This window comes from Rhinolophus sinicus, chromosome 17 (genome assembly GCF_057876585.1).
Source record: "Rhinolophus sinicus isolate RSI-liver-muscle chromosome 17, RSI-T2T, whole genome shotgun sequence".
Taxonomy (NCBI): Eukaryota; Metazoa; Chordata; class Mammalia; order Chiroptera; family Rhinolophidae; genus Rhinolophus; species Rhinolophus sinicus.
The window spans coordinates 121,102,710-121,127,626 of NC_142517.1; the positions used below are offsets into that span (position 1 = coordinate 121,102,710).

Below are 24,917 nucleotides of genomic sequence, written 5' to 3' on the forward strand. Positions count from 1 at the left end.
TACTGAACTTTTGTGAGCCTCCATTTTCTCATCTGCACAAAAGGGTCTATAAGTCAGCCATGTATGTAAAGCACTTAGTACTTGTAGGAAAAAGGGTAGTCATAATTATTCTTACTGTTGTAAGAGTTGTGGGGGTTCTGCGGAGTAGGGGAGTAGGGGAGCACATGGGGCTGGAGAGCTGGGACGGAAGGGTCCAGGAGGAGCAGCCTTGAGGGGCAGTGGGTGTGCCCTGGCTCAGAAGGTGGGGGGCTCCTCTTGGCCCCCACACTCATCTGCCCCCTGCCGGCCTTCCCCCCGCAGAGCATCATCCGTGTGGTTTTCCATGACCGCCGGCTGCAATACACAGAGCACCAGCAGCTGGAGGGTTGGCGGTGGAGCCGGCCTGGGGACAGGATTCTGGACATTGGTGAGTTTCCCGGGCCAGGACAGGCCCAGGACACCCCTGCACGTTGGGGCTCTTCCTGGACGTCATGTGGACCTGTGTCTGTGAGGGCATCTTAGCGCATTCCTGTCTTATGTGAAGCCCGTGGGAGCAGGCAGTGGTGAACACACTATGGGGAGCTCCCCTTTTGGTGGAAAAGAAAGGCAGGTGGAATTCAAAGACCTGCTATCAGGGAGTTCCAGCGAGGGCTTCGCAGAAGGATTTTGATAAGTGATGAAGGGAAGAAAGAGCATCACAGATATGCAACAGAAATGGAATCTCGGGGGCTCGGGCACTGGTCCTCTGCCCTTTATCCACAGCCCTCTAGGCCATGTGAGTTTTAGAATTCAGAAGTTAGGATGACAGTAGGGGGCGGTGTGTAGACCCACCGCACTGGGGAAGGCCTCCAGTGGGCAATCCGGCATGCGACTCTTTTTTGCAGAAAAATAAAATGACTGTTTACACAAAATGGCATAAAGACTAAATAGCTTCATGGCAAGTCAAGTTAGGCTTTCTGCCAAACAAGTTTGAGAACTTTTGGCATTTCAAATTGTGGCTAAGGAATTTGGACCTGTAATGAGAGTCCTTCCCTCAATATTTGGGAGTGGCTGACAATTGCATTTTTGTGTGTGTATGTATGTGCAGATATTCCACTGTCTGTTGGTATCTTGGACCCCAGGGCCAGCCCGACTCAGCTGAACGCAGTCGAGTTTTTGTGGGACCCTTCGAAGAGAGCCTCTGCGTTCATTCAGGTAAGTAGGAGGGAGATGGCCCTCTGTGGGGAAGCCAGAGCTTTGGGGTCCATTTTTCAGTTCCTTAAAACCAACTCTTCTGCAGGGCCCTGCCTGGCTCCTGTTCTCTGTTTCAAGGAAGGAGGCCGAAAGGGGAGGAAGTGTGGAGTGTTGTATCATCAGAGCTAGTTGGTCACAGGGTTAAGAAAAGGACTAGAATATTTTAGAAGCCTGTGTGGGTTTTGCTTATGAATGTGTAAGCTTTTTGTAAAATAAGTAATTCCTAGCATAAATAATTTGAAGTAAAAAAAGTTCCATAATAGTTTGTTATTAAAATATTTAATTATCAAGCCCCTGGTGTGGGTCCCGCCTTGTGGTAAACATGACAGCAGATAGAATTAGCTAAGGGCATGGCCACTGCTGCATTTCGAGGCTCGCCCCTGGCTTGCTCACTCGCTGTGTGTCCACTTTTTGAGCGTCTTAGTTTCCCCACTGGTCTTACAAATCATATAATGAACCTAAAACCCTAACACAGTACCTGGTCCATAGTAATCACTCAATAGATGTTGGTGAACCTTTTCCCCCCATAATTATAGTATTCGTACTGATTTTGAAATTATTGCAATATTATCGTATCATTATAACACATTAGTATAACAAGCAGTGTTATATTAATAAATATATATCAAGTGCCTTTTATGTAGCAGGTACTTACAGAAATACAGCAATGGTACAGCCTTCTGGTCATGCTTCTGGCCTGGCCCGAGTAGCCTGGACAGCAGGCCATTAGGGACGAAGCTGTGGTCCCTGCTCTGTAGTCTGTAGGATTTGCCAAGGGAGGGGTCTCTGGGTGAGGAATGAGGGCGGGGCTACTGGGATCAGTGGGCCTAGAACAATGGTGAGGGCTTAGCTGGTCAGCCAGGGCCTTCGAGGTCAAGGGATAGAGGTGGGAGGGCATGTCCTTTGTGGACAGGGTGCAGGGAAGGCCATTGGCCCAACTGAGGGTCTGCAAGTGCTTGGGGACAGCCTGGGGGGCAGCAGGGAGGTTGAGGCAGGTCTGCACCTGACCAGGCAGGATGGGAGCCTGCCTTTGGAGAGGAGCCCTTGGGGAGTCCAGAGCCCACCCTTGCCCCCGTCTTGCTGCCTGTCGCACTTTCCCTTCCCAGGTGCACTGTATCAGCACGGAGTTCACCCCAAGGAAGCATGGTGGTGAGAAGGGCGTGCCTTTTCGAGTGCAGATTGACACGTTCAAGCAGAGCGACAATGGGGAGTACAGTGAGCACCTGCACTCCGCCAGCTGCCAGATCAAGGTGTTCAAGGTAGGACGGCCGCGCCACACCCGCCTGCGCTCACGGGCACAGGCCACCTCTGCTCGCCTGCTCCGGACAGTGATGCCAGCACAGTCTCATGATTCCCTGTGGAGGCCCAGCAAGGAGCTCGGCGGCCCTGAGCCCAGGTTGCCACCTGCACTCCTGATAAGCTCGGGCTGCATGCCCTGCCATGACAGGCCTGCCCGCGGTGGGCGTCCTTTCCAGGGGGCACCTCCTCAGCTTTCTTCATCACAGATGTCACTATTCATCTCTCCTTTATCAGAATGATTCCATTTGCACATTTCAGATTTTTGTTTTCCTCCCAAGGAAGCACTTGGACTTTCCTCTCAAGGGAAAACAGGGACTGAGCCATTTATCTCTCTGGTGCCGTCTGCAGAGCCTGGTGCAGTGAGCACTCGGCAGTGACTTGGGGAATACGCTGATCACAGCAGCTGTAGAAGCACAGCCAGAGCTGATGGGTCTGCACGTCGGAGACCACACAGCCAGGCTGCCGCTCATCTGCAGTGATAGGATCTGGCCTCCCGAGGCTGTGGGAAAAGGCTTCCGAAGCCTGGCTGGGCTCTATGGATGGGAAGCTTTGGTCAGTTAGTAATGCCACCTGGGTGGGAGGGAGAGGTGGTGGCAGGATTGAGTTTGTCTTTCAGCAGTCCTCAGAAACCTGCTTTAGGATTCTGAAGACTTGAAATCAGCCTCCAAAGGAAGCTGAGCCTCTCCACTCTGTCTCTTGTTGCTGCTGTAACCACTCGCCACACGTTCAGTGGCTTACAGTTACGCACATTTATCGTCAATCAGTGCTGGAGCTCAGAAGTCTGAAATGGGTTTCACTGGGCTACAGTCAAGGTGTCAGCAGGCTGCTTTCCTTGCTGGAGGCTCCAGGGAAGAATGTCCTTCCTGGCCTTTTCCAGCCTCTCCAGGCCTCTGCATTCCTTGGCTCGCAGCCCCTCCCTCCTTCTTCAGAGCCAGCAAGAGAGGGCTGAACCCTGTCACACTGTGCCACTCTTACTGCCTCTTCTCCATACCTCTTCCACTGTTAAGGGCCCTGTGATTACAGGGGGCCCACGGGGTGATCCAGGACAAGCTTCCTATTTTAATCTCACACGTCTAGCAGTCTTAATCCCATGCCCACTTATCCCTTTCGCCATGTAAGGCAGCGCCCTCACAGGTCCCTGGAATTAGGGCTAGTTCTGTGCTGACCGTGGTGCAGTGGGCCTTGCCGCCTCTGGTCTGACTGCCTGTGCCAGGATCTCTGGTTCACTGTGGACATCTCCACAACTGCACTGCTGGGGGTCTTTCTCATTCCTCCATTCATGCCTCTCTCCCCGTCGTGTACAGACCACATCTACCCCCAGGGGGTGGTTTGTTTACTCGTCCGGTGGCATCCAGTGTAATCCGCTGCCCTCACACTCTGTGCCCCGCGGCTCAGACACCATGTTGGGCAGTGAGAGAGAGGAACAGGGTGGGGTCTCTACCCATAGAGCACCTGTCCTTCCTGTGGCCCCCACTAGCTCTCCTTTCTGTACCTTGAGGCAGAAGCTCAGCAGTGAGGGCCCTGTCCACCAGGCTCCTATTTGGGGACCTGCGCTGGAAGCTGCCGAATCTGAGTGACCTAAGGAAGGACTTAGCACCTCCTGCAGGGGGTGGGATCCCCGTCACAGGAACTGGCTCCTCAGAATGCCAGAGGAAGCATGACCGCCCGTCTACCCATGCCTGTTCACGGAAGCAGTTCAAGCAGGTGTTTGCAAGCACCAGGTAGAGTCCAGCCAAACTGTCCATCACTCTCCCACCCCTGGTTACCTCAGTTCCTGGGAAACCCACAGCTTCTTGGAGTTGTGCCCTGGGGCTCTGTGTGGGTTGTCAGGGTCTCTGAAAGGGAAGGCAGGGCCCCTCTCTGATCAGCCGGCTCCCTGTAGGTGCCACTGCGGCTGACTGCCATGCCCCTGCCGGCTCAGCCTGCACTAATGAACCCCACCTTGCTTTGCGGCTTCTGGGCCTCTTGTCAGGATCAGGAGCTATGAGGTGGAGCAGGTGATGGAGGTATGGTGGCCACATGCCTGGCTCTCCCACTGAACACTGGATCTGTCATTCGTTTCCCCATATGATCCCTTGCAAACAAACCTCTGTCTAGCATGGGCATCACTCTGAGCACAGTTTCCTAAAATTTCTTGAGCTGGGAGCCAAAAGCTGTACCCTGAGGAAGGTGCATGCAGGATGAAAATCCTCAAAGCTGTCAATGAACCTGAGAGTGAATTTTGATCACTGACTGTTTTGCCCACCACCTGTGGTCTGCTGTATACACAGTAAAACTGCTCACTCATTGGGCAGGACTGGGAACTCCTAGGAGGTGTGAGTCCAGAAGCTTCCCATTAGCCAGCCTGCTAGGGCAAGCATGGTGGTGGTGTGTACCTGGGCTCTCTCACCTGGATTCTTTACCTGGTCTGCACTTGGATCCTCTACAGTCTCGATGAATCACTTGCGCCTCAGTTTCCTCACGTGTAAATGAGGGGAATAATGGTCCCTGTGAGGTCCGGACACCTGCAAGTTCCTCAGGTTTTCTGGTGCCTAGGATAGGCTCTGTCAGGGTGGAGACCTTACCCTCCATGTGAAGTGTGAGCTGGGAGCAGCAGGAGTCCTGGGGGTTGGGGGCATTGAGGCCTTCCTGGGGGATCCAGGATCTCAGTCTGCACGCTCCAGCCAAACCCCGGCCAGCAGCCCCTGGCTCCTTCACTTCCTCTGGGGCTCCATGCGTAACCCAACGAGCGCATTAGGATTTGCTGTGACTCCTGAGAGTTCCTTTCTGTAAGCAAGTGGCCATTGGTAAAGATGTTTTCCAGGTACTACCCTGTGCGCAGTCTGGTGGCAGGACCCAGTAGCGGGCTTTGCGTTCCTTCAGAGGGGAAGGGTTCCAGGCAGGAAGACCATGTGTTTGATGCCTGTGAAGTGAGAGAGCTGCTGTCCTGTCCATGACATCCGGCCTGGGCTTCTGTGCCTCAGGGGAGGCTGGAGTGTGCAGGCTTTGGGGGCCACCGCTCAGTCCTGGATCATCCGCCAGTAGCCGCCTCTGCCTGCTTTGGACTAATCGGACCCCTGTGCTCTGCATTTGTAGCCAAAGGGAGCTGACCGGAAACAAAAGACGGACCGGGAGAAGATGGAGAAAAGAACAGCCCAAGAGAAGGAGAAGTACCAGCCGTCCTATGAAACCACCATTCTCACTGAGGTGAGCCTCCCAGGGCCTTCTGCCAGGAGTGGGCCAGAGACTCTGTCGGGTTAGATGCTTGGGAAGTTGCCCACCTTGGGTGAATGCTTCTTTTGAGAGCATCCATTAAATTGTGGTGTGTTCCCAGGTCAGGAGCTGTGTTCATCTGATGGGGCCCACTGGCCAGGAAAGCCTTTCAGAAACAACTGCTAGCTCTCTGCTGCCATTGGCACTTTTCAAAATCAGGGTATTGGATATTTAAAAAATAGGTCATAGGTCCAAAATTCAAAAAGTATAAGAGTGTACATCAGAAAAATCTCTCCCAACACTGTCCCAGCCTCTCGGTTTCTCTCCCCAGGGCAGCCAGCATCTCTATTCCTCGTGTATCTAGCCCGACTTTCACTGCGAATGACGCCAATTCATACTCATTTTTTTTACACCAACAGTGTGCATAGATGTACTGTTCTGCAACTTGCTTGCTTTATTTAGTAGAATATGTTGCAGTCTGTTCCCTATCTGTTCATAGAGAACTTTGTAGTTCTTTATCCAGCTGCATCGCCTTCATTTTGTGGATGGCCTGTGGGTGGACGTTCGGTTGTTTCCAGACACTCGCCTTTTCAGACAGGGTGCCGTGAAGAACCTTGTGCATGAGAAGCTCTGCACATGGAAAGAAGGTCTCCAGGCCTCCATTCTCGAGTGGGAGCTCTGGGTCAGATGGTGTGAGCACTTGCTATTTTGTTGTTTGGATAGATATTAGAAGGCATGTTCTCTTAACCCTCGTGCCAACACCAGCCCGTTCCAACCATCCTTCATCCAGAGTACTTTTGGCCCTTTTTTCTCCTGTCACAGGTCACTGCTAGTGCAGCCATTTTTTTTTCTTTTCTTTTCTTTTGTTTTTTTAACGAGGCTCTGTTGTTTTTAAACAAAAAAACCCCACAACTATTCCCTCTGTGTGCAGCAATCAGGCCAACTCATAGGCGTTGGTATTGATTCACTGCGTAACTTGACTTGCTCAGAAGGCCCTCCACACATGCGTAAGGCCCACCAGTGTCCATGGTAGGGTTAAGGCTGTGTGAAGGGGGAGGCCCAGGCACAGAGCATCTAAGAGGACAGAGGCTTAGTGTTGGCTGACGAGCTGTGTGTGCGTGTGCGTGTGCGTGCACGCACACATGTAAAAAGCCACATGCAGAAGGGTATTTGCAATAAGACAGTATGGAAGCTAATTTTGCAGCCCGGACAGATGTGTACTGGAGTTTTATCTGAGGAAACTAGCCAGCGAGCTCCCGCGCGTGAAGAACCCTGCCCCCACCCCCACCTCAGCAGCAATGCAGTGCCAGTGCTGCATTGTGTGGATTAGAGCTCAGACCAGTGAGTTTTTCCCAGGCCGCGTTCCTGCCTATGCCAGTGACAATGCATGGCCTATGCATGGCCCTCTGTGCTCCCCTCGTCCTTCCCAGCTGAGCCTCAGCCTCCACCTCTGCCTCTCCTGTGACCTCCTTGGTGGAGGACAGGTCTGTGTGCTTCGTGCGACAGCAGTCCAAGTCCTGGTCACAGTATGGTGTGGTTGGTTGAAATCCACACCTGGCCCATGACCTGGGGAAGTGACAGTTCCCCTTGTATCAGCTTGTCAGCTCTCCTCCCCTAGGACTTACACCAATGAATTCCAGCCCACGCTCATACCACAGGCAAATGTTTACCAACCCTGTGGTTTGGTGGGTGACAGCAAATCTTTAGGAATGCTTCAAATTGGCCCTCTCCAGAGATGTGTCATCACAGCGATGGGAGGAAATGAGCACTTTGTGCGCTGGCTTCCCCCAGCAGGCCCAGCCTGTGTGTCTGCTTTCTTTGGGACCTCACACGTGTTCGGTTTTGGCTTCTGCACCAGAAGTTCCTTGAGGTTGAGGATCGTCACATATCCATGTTTCTGTGTGACCCTTAGCTCCTAGCAGGCTGCCTGCAGTGCAGTAAATATTCTGAGCATTGTGTGGCAGAGCGGCTGCTCTTGGTGAACAGGAAAGTCCCTCTCCTGTCTGTCTAGGACCCTCTGCACATTCTGTTTTCAAATAGCGCTCATTTTAATACTGAACCTCACGGAGTTTTTGTTTGGAGTTGTCTGTGGTCCAGTGCACCCTATTTCACACATTTATACCCATTTGTCTACGCCAAGAAAACCTACTTGTGGGCAACTGGCCTGTTTTGTTTTTCTCTCTCTTTTTTCCGGGGGCCCAGGAATCATGTGACTGATGATGTTTCCCTCTTTGCTATGACTACCAGGAAGCTCACAGAGACACATCTCATGCTTTGCGTGCTCCCGGGATGACCTACGGAGTGTTAGGTCTCTGCTACTATATATGAGTCTTTGGTGCGGCCCTAGTAATCCACCTGTTCTGGCTCAGGTGGGCACCTGGTAAATGCAGGTTGCGTGTTGAAGGGTCAGTGGTTTCACACGTCGACTGCAGTGGATGCTTGGGTGGGAGGGCCCGGCGCACCTGGGCTCAGCACCATGGAGGACCAGCTCCTCTGGTGCCGCTGCCCTCAGGTCACCGCTGCCCTGTGCTCTCTCCCCGCAGTGCTCTCCGTGGCCCGACGTGGCCTACCAGGTGAACAGCGCCCCCTCCCCAAGCTACAACGGCTCTCCAAACAGCTTCGGCCTTGGCGAAGGGTATGTGACCTTTCTCTCTTGGCACTTCCTGGAATGATGATGGCTGTGGGTTCCTTGTCTGGTCTTCTTCTCTGTGTCTTCTTTCCTCTTGTAGCTTGGCATCAGTTTGGGTGTCAGGGTGGCTAACTGGTGTTGCATTCACACCGCTTTTAGCATTTGTACAGGCTTTTGTGCTTAGACACATGTGTTATAAATGTCTGGCAGGGCAGCAGCCCAGAAGCCACCCTTCCCTCCAGTAAAGGTAGCGCTGGCCAGTGGGCACTGGGTCAGTGTCATGCAATGGCCATCCAGGCAATTCCGGCAGAATGACATGCCTCCTAGACAGGTAGGGCCTTGGCAAGCAGATGCATGGGCGGCCGCCGTGGCTGCGAGGGCCTTCTTGAGTCTTTGTGCACCTTCCCGGGACAGTGTGGCTCAGGTCAGGTCAGAATGCCCCTGTCCTGGCTTTTGGGGCTTATACTACGGAAGCAGCCTCACCGCTGGTCATCCAGCCCTGCAAACACGGGAGTGCAGGCGCTGGCGGGCAGCTGTCCAGCCGGTTCCAGGGTGCATGGGACAGGGCCCACTGTGTCACTATGGCAACTCTGCACATCCCGCTCATGGGGATGGGGGGAGGCAGGGAGAAGGCCAGGCGGGTTTAACAGGTCAGTGTGCAGGTTCCTCAAAGCCCACGCTTGGCAGGCAGAGAACTTTACGAATGGGAAAGCAAGACATGCACTTGGTTTCCAAGGTGGGGAGAGTCCTCCCTGAGGCGGGGGGACAGAAGAGGTGTCCTATTTAGATTCAGGCAGACGCAATCTTAGATCTTCACTTCTCTGGAGGTAAGTTCCTTAACCACCCTTCGCCTCGGTCTCACCACTGTAAAGGGGGTAAGAATTCCATGCAGAGTCGGGGGACATGTGCAAAAGTACGTTCATATTGTACCATCACCTCTCTCCATGCGGGAGGGTCATCTTTAAATACATCTTTCTCTCAACTCAAAAACCCAAGTGCTCAGGGAGCCCTTGAGGAAGGTCGGGGGGCCTCCCTGTAGGGAAAACCCTGAGAATGTCTTTCTCACAGAGGATGCAAAACTGGGTGCTTGCTCACTGCACAGTAATTTCCCACGCGCTCCCTCTGCCCTATCCTGTTGCCACAGCGAAACGTGTCCAGCTGCCCCTGTGGCCACTGCTCTCTATCACTGAGTCACTCTGGGCACCACCAGTGTCCCCCTGGTCCCCTGCCCCTCCCTTGGGCTGAGGCTGGGCTGGCAGCTCTGAGTGGGAGGCAGTTTTGACCAAAACAAACCCAGAGCCCTGGGTAGAGGGGTCATCACTGGCTGGGAGAACTTCCTGCCCACAGCGAAGAGTTAATTAGGGATGTGGGGGGATTGGATGGTGGCTCCTGCCTTCATGCTTCTGACTCCGAAAGCTTTCATGTAAAACAAGCCCCGGAATGTGCTCGCTCTCACCGCCTCGTCTTCTTCCTTGGCAGAAACAGCTCACCCACCCATCCCCACCCGGCCGAGGCCCTGGCCGTGAGCAGTGACGTAAGTGTCTGGGGGGCTCCCTGATGCCTGTCTCCGCCCAGACCCTGAGGCACCATCTCAGGACCTCCTCTCTCTGCCTGTAGCACCTGCTCCCGTCAGCCTCCATCCAGGATGCCCAGCAGTGGCTGCACCGCAACAGGTTCTCACAGTTCTGCCGGCTGTTCGCCAGCTTCTCAGGTGAGCGTCTCTAGATTGTGTTTGTAGCCCACAGGGATCTTGGAAACACCGAGCAAGGCCAGTTACCTTCCAGGACTTGCCCTCAGTGCCTGGGGCTATGGTTTTGTCCTGGGGACCCAGAATGGTGTGGGTCACTTACTCACACTTGCTGACCTGGGCCAAATGCTACGAGTACAGGTCCTGCCCCTAGAAGTTTCCAGTCGCGTGTGGCTTGAAGGGAGGCCCACCTGGGTACCTTTATCAAGATGCCCTCACATCCAGGCCGGGCTCTTGTCTGCCTGGGTAGGGGGCCTCTTAGCCAAGTGGGTCAGCGCATACTCAGCAAATTCCCTGGCACTTGTCCTACCAAAATGCTGCTTGTCACATTGTGTCCAGAGCCATGATCTGGAAGAGGGAAGTGAAGCCACAGGTGAGAAGGGAAAGCTGGTTCTTCCTTCTTTAAAAGGTTTTTGAAGTCCTTACTGATGAGTCCGTTAGGCAGAAGCCCTGAGCCAGGGACCGTGGCGTGCAAGGGTAAACCTTTCCACCAAGTAGAGTCAATCCAGAGTGACAGGGAGTAAAGATGTGACCAAAATCAGAGAAGTGACTCTCAAGGACATCTGTGGTAGTGGGCAGAAAGCACCCAGTCATCTTTCAGCATAGCTGTTCCAAAAACTTCCTTTGTGTTAGAGGTAGAAGGTGCAGGGAGGGCCGGACAGCGACCCCGTCCTCTAGGAGCTGGCAGCTTTGAATCAGCGCAGACACAGGAACCACCCATTTCAATATAGTGTGGTGGGCGGGCTCAGAGGAGGGCCTGACCTGTCCTGGACAGGGGAGGAGAGGGAAGGGCTGGCGATCGTCTTGAGTAGGGTGGTCAGTGTAGGCCTTACTGAGAAGGTGCCATGAGCAAAGGCTGGAACGAGGCAAGGGATCGAGCTACGTGGGTGCTGGGGGTGGGGGTGGGGGCATTAGCTTTCCAAGCAGAGGGAAAGTGCAGAGGCTGCCAGGTGGGCACCTGCCTGGTGTGGCTATGGAGCGGAGGACCCAGGGGATTGGGGCTGAGTGGACTCGGGAGGAGGTGAGGTCAGAGAGGCACTGAGGGGCCTGCTTGGAAGGCGGGAGGACTTTGACTTTTACTTGAATGGAAAGGGAGCCATTGTGCCTACAGAATTGTACCTAAAACAATGTATTAACTGTGGTAGGTAAGGAGGGATGGACATTGTGACTCAAGGCCAGGTGGCTATTGGCACGTTTTCAGCAGAAGGCTGGTATCATCTTTGTACCTTTGGGGAAGTGAACATGGTCACGAGGCTCTAAGGGCCTCGCTGGCCTTTGAGGATGGACTGCATCCACGGAGGATGTCCACAGAGACTTACTCCTAACGGTCCCAAGCTGGGAGCACCGCTGCTGCCCTTCAGCAGGAAGTGGACACAGGCATTGTGGTATATTCATGCTGTGAATAATACCTAATAATGGGCATGAACAGTCTATGACTACATACAACACAACAGGAATAAACCCTTGCACAGAACTTGGAGGGAGGGAGCCAGACATAGAAAAGTACATACTGTTCAACTCCATTTACATAAAATTCAAAGAGCAAGCCAAACTCATCTATACTGTAAGAAGTCAGGACAGTGATTCCCCAGAGCTGGGGGCCTGGCTGGTGCCAGGGGCCTGCGGGATTCTGGGAATGTTCTGCCTCTTGATTTATGTACTGGATGCACAGTGCACTTAGGATGGCCGCATCCAGTGAGCTGTGTATTCTGTATACAGACAAGTGCACATGCAATCAATGCCACATACCCATAAAAGATATGCACATACATTATATGCCAATAAAAAGTACAGAGGGAGGAGCGGGCAGGCAAAGGCTTCTGTAAACGCCTGTTTGTTGTGCTGAGTTTTTTGAATGCCAGTCGTTTAGCTTCTGACATCTCTTGGTCTGTGACCTGATGTTGTTTGGCTCTTTGCTGCTTCTCTCTCCATGGAATGTCTGCTGCCTACTGAAGGTGAGGCTAGCTCTTCCCTGTCCCCTGACCCTGACCCCTGGTGAAGGGTCTGCAAGTGCTTGGGGATGGAGCCTTTTCTTTATGTCCCACATAACGGGTGGCCCCACTTACCTACCTGCCCAGGTGCTGACTTGTTAAAGATGTCTCGAGATGATTTGGTCCAGATCTGTGGCCCTGCAGATGGGATCCGGCTCTTCAACGCCATCAAAGGCAGGTGGGTATCAGTTTCCAGCTGGAGGCAGGGTGTGACAGGAAGTTGGCAAGGGGCTCCACTGGGGCGAGTGCAGGAGTCTCGGTGAGAGGGCCGTGGGCCCGGCTCTAGCAGGTGAGTGAGACGCTGTGACTAACATGCAGCCACCTGCAGCACACCTGCCTGAAAGCCCCTCCCTCTTCTCAGTTTGGAGAGCTTTGGCCTTTGAATCTTGGCCCTTTAGCCACTTCTGCAGGTTGCCAGACACTTGCGTGGTCCCGGGCTTCAAGCTACCTGTTGCTGTAGGGAGCCGTGGCCTGGCCAGGCTACTCAGCCTCACGCAGCAGGTTTTGGGACTGTAGAGCAGTGTGTCTGATGGAGCTTCCTGCCATGGTGGGAACGTTCTGTGGTGCGCTGTTCAGTACAGCAGCCCTGCCACATGTGGCCGTTGGAGCACTTGATCTGAGGTTACTGTGCCTGACCAACTGAGTTTTAATTTTAATTAACTCTAATGAATTTAAATTCTAATAACTGCCCATGGACAGCACAGTTTTAGAGTAAGAGAAAGGGCCTGGGTTTGAGTCCCAGATCTGCGTCTTAGGAGCTTTGCTCCTGGGCGAAAGCCCTAAGCCCCATGAACCTCTGTTTCCTCATCAACAGAATGAGGGTGATGGTCCTGGCTCCCGCGTAGGTGGCGTGAGGGTGAAGCGAGTCACGCATGTAAAGTTCTGAGAATGGTGCCTGCTGCAGAGTAAATCAGAGCAAGTGTTTGCTCTTATCACCCTGAAAAGTGCTTCAAAGCTTGAGATTCGTGTTGTGGGCAGAGCCCCCTCTTGGCCTGGCTGGAATTTTGCTCCCACCCCCACCATGGAAGGCGTTCTGCATCCCCGCAACCTTCTTTTTTTCCCTCCTAGTTCTTCCCATTACTGTATCTACCCTGTGTTCTGGAACATTCTGGAGCACCAGAGCTTGGTCCCCCATACCTGCTATGTATTTTCTCTCCTTCTGCCAGGAATGTGAGGCCAAAGATGACCATTTATGTCTGTCAGGAGCTGGAGCAGAGCCGAGCACCCCTCCAGCAGAAGCGGGACGGCAGCGGGGACAACAGTCTGTGTGGTGAGTCGTGAGGGGCCCCCCCACCAGGCCGGTTACGGGGGCGGCAAAGGGACACAAGAAACAACCCGAGTCTCACTAAGGACATCCCCCTGATCTGCCTCACTCTAGATTCTTGCAGGATGATTTGTCGCTAAACGTCATCCTGGGATTGAAATGTTTCAGGTGGAAGGCATCCCCCAGGATGTTTGGCCTAGTTTACTTATTCAGCACCCGGGGAAACAGGCCCAGAGAGGGGGTATGTCCTCCAAAGCCGCTGAGCTCCTTTGTGGTAGCACTGGGAGTTGGGCCTCTGGCTCCCAGGTGGGTGGCAAGTGTCACTGGATGTTTGTAATCCCAGGAGCGCTGTTTCCTGTGATTTTTCACGGCCAGATGAATCTTCATTTGGGTGGGTTGCTGCGCTAGGGCTAAGGCGCACAGCTGTGGGGTCTTAGAGCATCTCAGGGGCATGGGGCTTCTTTGGGTTGGCGGTTCTGGGGCAGTTTGAGGAGAGAGAGGACTCAGCTCTGAGGTCAGCTGTCCTTATACCAGTGCACCTAGTGGTCCTGTGGCCTTGAGCAGGGTGCCAGGGCCTGTGCGTCAGCTCCCACGCATGTAAAATGCAGATAGCAGCACCTCCCCTGCAGAGGTGGCAAGTTTCAGTGAAACAACGCGTATGGAGCTGCTTACTTCTGAGCACCTGCGAGTGCTGAGAGATTGGTGAGCTGCCCATCGTGACCTGCGTAGTCAGTGCTCAGTGTATCGTCTGCAGAGGGCACACGCTGTCTGCCTCTCTGCCGGTCAGTAGGAATGCCCAATCAGTATGATTGCCCGCATCAGTAAGAGTGCCCAGCCAGTCCCTGTCCTAAGGGCTTGGCACACATTCACTTATTTGCTTCTCATAGTAGGAACTGCTGCTAATATTGTTTCACTGTGGGGGAACCTGAGGTACAGAGCCATTGACTGGCCCAAGATGACAGTGTTGTAAGTGGCCGAGCCAGATGCAAGCATTTAGACTCTGGCAGCTGGCTTCTGAGCCCTCAGCCCGGCCTCTGAACATTTCGGGTGGAGGTCCAGGTCCTCCCCCTGCTTTTCAGCTGTTAGCCTGTACAGGACAGACCCCAGGTGCCGTGGTTTCCCACACGGGGAAAGGGCAGCTGAGTGCACGCACTTGCTCAGGGCAGGTGCTCTGTGCACAGTGTGTAATTGAGCCGTGGTGGCCCTGCCATGTGGGTGCTGGCAGTGCCCACAACCAAGGCTCCGGGAACTGTGTACATTGTCCTGGGTCTTGCTTCCAGCGAGTGGCAGAGTTAGGATTTGAACCCAGGCTTGCCTGATCTAGAGCCTCTTATTTTCCCCAGCTGCGCCCCCTCCATGGCCTCTGATGAGCGGAATTCAGAGGAGTGGCCAACCCACCCTTCTTCTAGCTCCAAGCACTCTTGGTGGCCAGGCTCAGCTGGGGGCAGGGAAAGGTCAGGGACTAAAGGTTACAGCAAAAGGTGCCAGCCTATAATCCTTCTAGTTCTTTTTTTGCCAACAGTCTGATTTGTTTGAGGAGTAAAATTAGCCAAAGGGGAACAATTAGAATTCTGTTATAAGAAGGAATCTTAGGAAAGTGGCCTGGAGTCGGTCCTGGAAGGACCATCACACAGGGACCACATTCTCTGAACACAATGTAACAGGGGGTCAGCCTGTTTGAACTCATGGGAGGGCACTTCTGTCTGTCACATGGCTGGAACCCTGTGGCCTCTGCCACCCCTTTCAGAGGGAGCTACTGTGTGTGTGTGTGTGTGTGTGTGTGTGTGTGTGTGTGTGTGTGTGTGTACGTACGTGCACGTGCTTTTAAAGTTGGGCTTCTGATCAGATTTTTGGGGTGAAAGTTTCCTTAGTTTAGGGGAGAGTTCGGGAGCCTATAGTGTAACCCAGCTGAGCTTTAATTTTGAGGAACTCGAGGCACAGAACATTGAGTAACCCACTCGGGTTTCCACGGAGTTTGCTCCTTCCTGGCTGGGTTGGGTTTGGTATAAGGAAGCATTTCCAACCTCAGGGTCGCTGTTAGCTTCTGATAGGCTGATGACAGCTAGTGCCCCCCTTCTCCCTTTGGGGTCACAGGGCTTGAGCAGACTACAATTTGTGCTCTGGAAAAGGGCAGGTGCTAGACCCTCTGTCTTCTGCTGTCAAGTAGCTATTATCTTTCAGTTTCACTCTTTGCCCCCTGAAGCCACCCACTAATTCCTTTAAAAAGCGGAAAGGAAGGAAAGGGGACACAGGATTTTCTCCCCCCTCCTGCAGTGAGGTGCACCTCTGGTCACACGTCAGCCTCACTGGAATCTTGTTAGAAATACAGATTTCTGCCAGCCATTCTCCCTCCAGCTTCCACCCCTAAATGGGTGTCACTGGGTCCGGATGGATCAAGGAATTCTACATTTTACATAAGTCCCCCAAAAGAGACTGAAACAGGAAAAAGAATCACAGTCTGGCATCTTTTCACTTGTTGAGGGGCCGCACAGAGGCCATGTGGCTTCTAAACGTGCCCATTACAGCCAGAGCCCGAGGCATCAGGCTGGGCACCGACATCCTGAAGAGCAGGTGACTGATCTCTTGCGGTGGGGGTGGGGGCTGGGCAGGCTCCTTACAGAGCAGGCACTTGTGCTATAGAAAGCCTGGTTCCTTCCGCAGTGTACCACGCCATCTTCTTGGAAGAGCTGACCACCCTGGAGCTGATTGAAAAGATTGCCAACCTGTACAGCATCTCCCCGCAGCACATCCACCGAGTGTACCGGCAGGGCCCTACCGGCATCCACGTGGTGGTCAGCAACGAGGTGAGTGCGGCCAGCTTCCCCGCCCCAGTGCGCTGGGGATCTGGGCTCTTGGCAGGAGCAGCAGAGGCTGCACCACAAATGCACCCTGTGGGGGTTGGGGATGATTGTGGCCTAAAGGTGGCAGGCAGGTTTCATCTGCATGCCGCATGCCATCTGCTCTCGGCTACAGTGGCTGCCGGGAGGCCGGGAAGGAGAGAGCGCTGAGGCCAGGGCGGGGCTCTGAATAGCCACCGAGAGTCCACTCTGCACCCCACCCTTGGCCAGGTGCCCTGCAGGAGCCAGGAGCGCACACTGCACCTCTGCACTCAGGTGCTTACAGTGAGGGCTGAAGGAGTCAGGAGAGGGAGAAGGGTGATCACCCGGGACAGACAGCAGGCCCAGGGAAGAGTGAAATGGACCGGAGGTGGGGCCCTGGAGAGGATTGCTCCCCATCGAGAACACAGGGCTCCTCTGCCGAATGGTGACGTGCCATAGCCTTCCTGGGCTTTCACTGCCACCGAGACCTGTGTAAGGCACAAGCAACCGCTGGCAGAGGGCCCTGCTGGGACTGTGTCCTCAAGTGACCTGATCCCACTCCTGGCTACGGAGAGGGTTATTAATTAGGTTTGCTGACACATTGAGGCATTCCTGTAAGTTGTAGAACAGAGGCTTTTAGTAAGCTTGTTCTGTCCTGGACCTCTCCTCTTAATAATAATAGTAAGGAGTGCGAGCATTTACTGAATCTTACTGTGTCCCCACTACTATTCTGAGTGCACACTTAGTGACTCAGTTAATCCTGACAGCCTCCCCAGGGGGTGGGGCTACGATTATCCCATTTCACAGGTGGGAAACGGAGGCACAGAGAGGCTAAGTGAGGCTGACCAGGTCACACAGCTGGTAAAGGGTGGAGCTCTGGTGGGAACCCTAGTTGTCCAGATAGATGCAGAGCCCAAGCTCTGAGCTAGCAGGCTGTCCAACCGCTCCTGAAATGAAGCCTTTAAAATAAACAGCTGGTGATGGGAGCCCAGCAGGCCCTAAGCCAGCTGTGGGAACTCTGACAGCCTCTGTGTAGAGGATTATAGAGGAAGTGGTACAGGAATGGTGGCTGGGGAAGTAGAGAAAATGTGGGTTTCGGAAGTGGACTGCTGTCCCCACCTGGAACTGACTCCTAGTAGCTGAGTGACCTTGAGCAAATTTACTTAACCTCTTTGAGCCTCAGTTTCCACATCTGAAAAACGAGGATAATTGTACCCATCGAGCAAGTTGTAGTAAAGATAAAACGAGAAAACGGTGTTAGGTACCAGGAGACGCTAAATAAGCCGCCGATGTTATAACGGATAGTGCTAGGCGCTTGTTATTTTTGGGCGCAAGTGATGGAGAGGCCTTTACATTTGACAATGTATAAATGTAAGGCTTTCAATGGTCTGTTTATTTCATAATTTGTCATTATTAGTAATAATCCTATTGCCCCTTCTCATTACACTTGCCGGAGCCCCTTAAATGGGAGTTTCCAGTTTGTGGACAGTTCATCCTGGAGGTCGGAAAGCTGGTATTTCCCTTCCTTTTAAATTACAAAGTAATTCACAGTTAGAGCAAGAAGTCAAGCAGGGTAGAACAGCGGAAGCAAATTGTGAAAGGCCCTCGTCTTCCTCACTCTCTTTTCCTGGAAGAGTTTATATTAAGTTTGATGAGATTCTGCCAGATAAATTTTTGTGCACATGTCCGTTATGTGCCTGAGTGTGTGTGGGTGCGGCTTTTTAAACCACACAACAGAGATCCAGCTGTACATTTATTGCAACTTGCTATTTTTGTCACGGGTTCAGAATTCCTTCCATATCATTATGTTCAAATCGAATGCAGCTATTTTCTTTTTTACCCCCCCATTTCACAGATAGAGAAAATGAAGCCCCGGGTTCCAGACCTGAGAACTTGCTTTAGAGTAGCCAGGAAGGTGAAATCGCCCCGAGCGGTGGGTTGTTGTTATGGCATGGAAAACTTGTCACTTTGCAATTCAGAATGACTTCCTTCTATGAAGACAAAAGCCAAGAATGTGCGGAACCCTTGCAGTTTCATGGGTCCCTGAAGGAAGTTCCTTCCCCAGCTTGCCCTGTGCCCTCAAGAGTAGGCAGTTAAGCAAGTGAAGCAGAGAACAGAACTCAAATGCCACCTCAGCTAAGTAGGCGATTCTTATTCCCTGAAGTCTCCTTGCCTCGTAACCCCAAATCAATTGGAAACCTTTGGTTCTTAATTGCCCGGAGCACTGGAGGCAGCCCGGCCAGCCGCGGAACAGCCCCTGCGGTGCAAGGGCACTTAATTAAACAAGGGAGTTACTGATTAAGCCCGTGTGGGCTCTGCTTAGGGCTCTGCATGCCCAAGTGGCTGGGCTGCCAAGAGTCTAGAGGGAGCAGCCCAGCAGTATAGAATAATGTACTTCACGCGTCATTAGGCCCTGCAGAGAGGGACAGGGGTCCACAGGGGGGTGCATTTGCAGGATTTGGGACAGTAATCCAGAGCAGGCAGTAAAATATGGGTTGCACTTTTTTAAATTGGAAAGGGGTTTTGCTGTCATGTTGGCTAGTGTGTGAGTGTGGTGTGTATGTTTATGTATATATTTGTATTTTTCTTCCTCTTTCCACTTATATTGTGAAATACAGCATACATATGCAAAGAATATATAAAACTTACTTGTATAGTTTAAAGAATATTTAAAGTACCCAATACCTGCACTCAGGTTAATATAGTTTATGTTTCCCCAAAAATAAGACCTAGCTGGACCATCAGCTCTAATGCGCCTTTTGGAGAAAAATTAGTATAAGATCCGGTCTTATTTTACTATAATATAAGACCGGGTCTAATATAATATAATAAATATAATATAATATAATATAATATAATATAATATAATATAATATAATACAGGGTCTTATATTAATTTTTGCTCCAAAAGACGCATTAGAGCTGATGGTCTGGCTACGTCTTTTTTTTGGGGAAACACAGTAGAAGCCCCTTTACAGGCTAATTCCATATTCCAACCTACCCCTCCACCTGCTGGTCTGAATTTTGTATTAATTATTTCCTTGTTCCTCCTCAATATATTGGCTAGTTTTGCCTATTTTAAGACTGTATAAGTGGGATAATAGTGTATTCTTCTGTAACTTTTTGTACGCATATTGAGGTGTGCCGCTGGAGGTCGTTGGCACTGCTGAAAGCAAAGTGGTTAGGTCACAGTTTGTTCACACTCCTATTATTGAGTGACATGGGGGCTGTTGCGGGTTTTCAGTCTTACGGACAGTGCTGCACTAAGCACTTGGAGGTGTGCTTTGTGTGGACACGTGGTCTATCCAGGGTGTCTTCCTATGCGACAGATGGTCATGGTCATGTTTATGGGACCCATGGACAATTCTGTAACGTGGTTACACAGATTCACGCCCCACCAGTAGTGATGCCAGCTCCCCTCGCTGTACATCCTGGTTATATTTTTTATTATCGAAACAGTCCCATTTTACAGATAGGGCATGGAGACAGAAAGAAAACAGGTTGACTTGTCCAAGGTCACTGGGTACTTAATAAAAATGGGAACTCCAGAGAGGTGGCTGGTGAGTAATCTTGACGCCTGCCACATGTGTAGACACAGGGAGTGGCACTCTGTTTATATGTGGTCCTCCTAGGACTCTGATAGGCTGAGCCTACTAATTACCCAGTTTGTTTGTTTTTATAGCACTTTAGTTTTTTTTCTGTTGCTACCATCACATACATGCTCCTGTAATGTGTCTGTTATGGGGACTGCAAGACCCAGTAACTAGGAAAAAGCAAACAAAAATTAGTCCCATATTAAATGCTAACATCTTGATTTTGTTCCAGGCTTCTTTTACATTTAGTTTTTGTTACTTAAAATTGTAATCATTTTGTACATTTATTTTGTATCACATTTTCTTAGTGCAAGTTAAGCATCACGTTGTCCTGCATTTGTGTAAACATGGCGACTCACTTCTGACGGCTGTGAGTGGCTGACTCCTGATCGCTGAGCCTTTTCGTATTATGAATTCATTGTTGAAAGGACATGGTCTCTCTGTTGCCTTTCAGATGGTGCAGAATTTCCAAGATGAATCCTGTTTTACCCTCAGTACCTTAAAAGGTAAAGCCGTCCCCGGCTTTCTTGTTTAATTGAAGTATGTTAGCTGCCCCCCTCCTCGCCCCAGTAACGTAGTGAGTGGCATGGGCCTACCAGCATGGTGTCCCCTCGCTAGATTGTTACGTGGGAATGTCCTGTGGAAAAGAGAAACACAAACTCCCTGTGAAGCCTTGGAATGTGGGAATTATTTAGATTCGCCCCAAAGTCACTTCTGAAAGGGAAATCCTGGCCAGACAGTGTATTCTCCATGAACTCAATGCCAAGTAGACATAGGATGCATTTGAGTTTTACTAAAACGTGGATCTCCAGGAAGAGCAAGCATGGAATACAGCGGCTGAGTCTGCAGGCCTAGTGGACTGGGGTCCTGGGGAGGGGGGTGGGGAGGGGTGGGACACAAAGGGCCTTCATGAGGAAGGGATCTGAGAAATAACTCATGGGCCAGGAGAAAGGAAAGACCAGACAAGACCTTGCTTAGGGCCAGGCAGGTCAGTGTATGGGCTCTGTCAGAACAAAAGCCCTCTGACTGCTCTTAGACTCTGCGCTGTGATGGGGTCTGGGGGCCGTGACTCCCCAGGAATCACAGTTTGTCCAGGTCCTCCTTGAGCGTAGGTCCTTTAGTCCTTGGGCCTAGGGCTGTGGTGGAAAGAACGGTTGTTAGAAAGAAACTTAACATGGGCAGGTGCAAAAGTATGTGTTGACATCTCTGCTTTTGTCAGCACACTTGGCTCTGTGCAGCCTTATTCTGTGGTGGCCGCCAATATTCACCGCAGGGCTTCTGTGGTACCCTCCTACCATGCCTTCTGTGATCCCAGATGCCGCGGCAGCGTGCCGTTCTTCCTGGAAAATGCCCAGTGTTTCTCTCTTGCAGCCGAGAGCAGTGACGGCTACCACATCATCCTGAAATGTGGCCTCTGAGCAGAAGTAGAACGAGCAGCTGCCTCCACCTCCCAGCCCCTTGGATGTAGAAATCGCACCGCTGTAAGCTGTAGCCTCCCCGGGCCAGCTGCGGCTAGCAGTGACCTTGCCCGGTCTATGAAAGCCACAGACCAACAACCAGCAGAAACCCGCGGATGCAGGGTCTCCAGCATGCAGAAAGCCAGTGGCTCCTCTCTTCCTTCCTCTTGGCCTCCAGTGTTTGAGAGGTTCCTTGGTCTTTCCCCAGCCCTGCCGTTCTGAAGACGCAAACAGTGGGGGCATATTCTCTGAAACCCCCGTCTCCCTTAGTTGGAGGCTAGTTCACTGGGTATCCTGATGCCATCTGTATTGCTTCCTTCTGACCACTCTCCTGCCTCAGACAAAGCTCTGCCTCACCCCAAACCTTCACCTTCTCTGGTAACTGGTTCCATGACCAAGACTACTGACCAATTAGGGTGATTTGCCACCATCTCCTGTCTTCGTGTTGGGTTCCCTTCCTGATGACTCCGCTGGTGAGCATGTCTGTACTGTTCTTGGATTGATGGGAGTGGCGTTTATGCTGTGTCTTCTTTACTTGGTTTCTAAGGCTCTGCCACTGCAAAGCCCAGGGATCATCTCACTGCATTGGTGTGGGGGACGCCACCATGTGTGTAGCGCCTGCCACACAGACCTGTTCTCAGTCCCGTGGGAGAGCGGGGGGAGGACAGAAAGACTATTTTTAGACACATTCTCATGACTATAAAGGATGAGAACAAAATGGTTCCTTTTGAGCTCCTTTGGTATACTTTTATTTCCTAGCAATCATGGGTACGGAGGACCAGGAAATGAGCATTACACTGAAAGATTAGATGGCCTTGACTGTCATACTTGGCTCTCTTGGATGGACTCACCAAATCCCATTTAGCGAAGACCTTGGTTAACCACTGCCAAAGCTGCCAAGTTTCCTAGGACGTTGTATTGTCTGTGAGGGCCCCCATTTAAGTGTTTATCTTTTTTCCTTTGTAGAGGATTTGGTTAGAGCATTTTGCCTGCCTTGGCATGATTGGAATACCTTTCTTAGTGGCCTAAATATGAGGGAATTTGAATATCAGTAACTGGTAGACTCAAGAATTACTCGTAGTCTCTCTTGCCTCTGTTTCTCGGGACCCAGTGATCTACACCGGCCCAGAGCTTCACCTCTTTGCTAATTTAGGTTTATCTTCCAAAGCATGGTGGCCACCTCAGCCCTGTGACCCACTGAACAGGTCGCTTTTAAAGTGGAGCCTTTGGGGGATGTAGTGCCAGGGTCAGAGATGGTGGGAACTAGGAAGACCTTGTCATGCAGTTGGGGAAACTGAAGGCCCGGGGGGCAAAGCCACTTTCCTGATAACACTTAGCGATAGGGTAATAACATGAATTTATTATACAAACCAGGGCACTTTTGAGAGTGAACAGGCTCTATTCACAATTATGTTGGGATAACAGGTGTGATGTTCCTACAGAGTAAAGACAGGCTCCTGATTCCGTTTTTGGAGGGGAAAGAACTGCCGATGACAGCTTTATTGAGCTATAATTTACATACCATGCAGTTTACCCATTTCTGTTGTACAATTCAGTGGTTTTTAGGAAATTCACAGAATGACCATAATCAATTTTAGAACATTTTCCTTACCCCCCAAAGAAAACCTGTATCCTTTAGTAATCACTCTCCCACTTTCCCCCCAACTCCCTAGTCCTAGGCAACCATGAATTCACTTTTATATAGATTTACCTATTCTGGACATTTTATATATATGGAATCATACACTAGGTGGCCTTTTGTGACGAGCTTCTTTGACTGAGCATAATGTTCTCTGGGGCCATCCATGCTGAACGCATATCAGTACTTCAGTCCTTTTCTATAGCTGAGTAATAGTTCATTCTATGGACGTGCCACCTCTTGTTTATCCATTCGTCGCCTGATGGGCATTTGAGTTGTTTCTATTTTTTGGCTATTATGAGTAATGCTGCTATAAACATATTTGTACAAATTGTTATGTACACATGTGTTTTTATTTCTCCTGGGAATATACACACGAGTGGAATTGCTGGGTCATACAGTGACTGTATGTTTAACTTTTTCAGTAATTCCAGAGTGTTTTCCAAAGGAGCTGTACCATTTTACGTTCCCATCAACAGTGCCTGAGGCTTCCAGTTTCTCCAAATCCTCACCAACTCTTGCTATTGTCTATCTTTTTTATTATAGCATCCTAGTGGGTGTGCAGTGGTATCTCATGGTGGTTTTGATTTACATTTCATTGATGGCTAATGATGTTGAGTATGTTTTTCATGTGCTTATTGGCTATTTGTATATCTTCTTTGGAGAAATGTCTATCCAGATCCTTTGCCCATTTTAAATTGGGTTATTTGCCTTTTTATTATTGAGTTCTGTGAGTTCTTTGTATATTCTAGAGATAGGTCCTTTATCAGATACATGATTTGTAAAAATTTTCTCCCATCCTAGGGGTTGTCTTCACTTTGCTGATGATGTCCTTTGAAACACAAGAGTTTTCAATGTGATGATGTCCAGGGTCACCCATTTTTTCTTTTGTTACTTGTACTTTCGATGTCATATCTAGGAAACCATTGCCCAATTCAAGGTAAAGAAGATTTATGCCTATGTTTTCTTCTAAGAATTTTTATAGTTCAGCTCTCATAATGGTCTTTGATTCATTTTGAGTTAATTTTGTTCAGGCAGACCTCGTTTTATTGCACCCCACTTTATTGTGCTTCACAGATGTCATCTTTCTTACAAATTCAAGGCAAGACCCTCCACCAGCAAAAAGATTACGATTAATTTTATTATGATAGTGCGTGTAGCTTTATTGTGGTGGTCTGGAACTAAACCTACAATATATCTGAGATATGCCTCTATATTATATGGTGTGAGGTAGGGGCCTAACTTTGTTCTTTTGCAGATGGCTATCCAGTTGTCCCAGCACCAGTTGTTGAAAAAACTTTTGGAATCCCCATGGAATTAATTGTTTTGTCACCCTTGTTAAAAGCCCCTGATTCTTACTGGATCTATTTTTTCTTCTTCTTTTTTTAAGACACGGGGCTGTCATTAGAAAGCTCACCTTGTCTTTTTTGTTGTTGTTTAACTCAGTCCATGTTTGGCTGCACTGTTTTTACAGATGGCTTTCTGTTCTCTTCCTGCTGTCTCCCTCTTTACCTGTCTCAGTAGTACAGGGTCGTATCACTCGGATGTTCTGCAATCTTTCTTGCTGCACCTTCTGGCTTCACACACTATTCCTTGAGGAAGATCAATACCAGTCATTTCCTTTTAAGGAAACTGAGTCACATAGAAGTGGAATAACTTACCCAAGGTTACGCAGAAACAGGGCTAGACCTTTGGTCTTCTGACTTGCAGCCTCAAGGTGTCTTTAGTCACTATATTTAAGTGATGTCACTACGTAGGCCAAGTGATGACAGGCTAAATTTTAATTCTAAAAATAGAGTAGGCTAACATTTTTATTTCTGAATTCCGAAAGAGGGCCTAATAAAGATCTGTTACGTTAAATTTGCTGTTGCCTTAAGTAGTCTTTCATTCTCTGAAATGCCCACTGTTCACTGTTCTCCTTGCCTTCTCCTAGTGATTCTAGTTAAAGCTTGTAGCTTACAAAGAAGTAGAAAAGAATAAATACCAAAATAAGAATACACACTGTAATTTGATACCAAAATGGTTTAGCCGCCTAACTCAGCCACGTGTCCCTTCCACAGGAGTCAGATGAGCTA

At 50.6% G+C, this 24,917-nt stretch overlaps 1 protein-coding gene across 1 annotated transcript in view; it reads left to right on the top strand.

Moving 5' to 3' along the window:
- The window catches only part of TFCP2L1 (transcription factor CP2 like 1), a 51,719-nt gene extending 27,017 nt beyond the window's left edge, over window positions 1-24,702 (top strand). The window contains exons 4-15 of the mRNA XM_019749100.3: window positions 301-406; window positions 1,067-1,173; window positions 2,319-2,471; window positions 5,587-5,697; window positions 8,247-8,338; window positions 9,812-9,866; window positions 9,950-10,043; window positions 12,158-12,248; window positions 13,237-13,340; window positions 15,996-16,138; window positions 20,201-20,252; window positions 21,118-24,702. Of these exons, the coding sequence (XP_019604659.3) occupies window positions 301-406; window positions 1,067-1,173; window positions 2,319-2,471; window positions 5,587-5,697; window positions 8,247-8,338; window positions 9,812-9,866; window positions 9,950-10,043; window positions 12,158-12,248; window positions 13,237-13,340; window positions 15,996-16,138; window positions 20,201-20,252; window positions 21,118-21,164 (1,155 nt within the window). The 3' untranslated portion in view covers window positions 21,165-24,702. The remainder of the gene's footprint in view (window positions 1-300; window positions 407-1,066; window positions 1,174-2,318; window positions 2,472-5,586; window positions 5,698-8,246; window positions 8,339-9,811; window positions 9,867-9,949; window positions 10,044-12,157; window positions 12,249-13,236; window positions 13,341-15,995; window positions 16,139-20,200; window positions 20,253-21,117) is intronic.
- The last annotated feature ends 215 nt before the right edge of the window (window positions 24,703-24,917 follow it).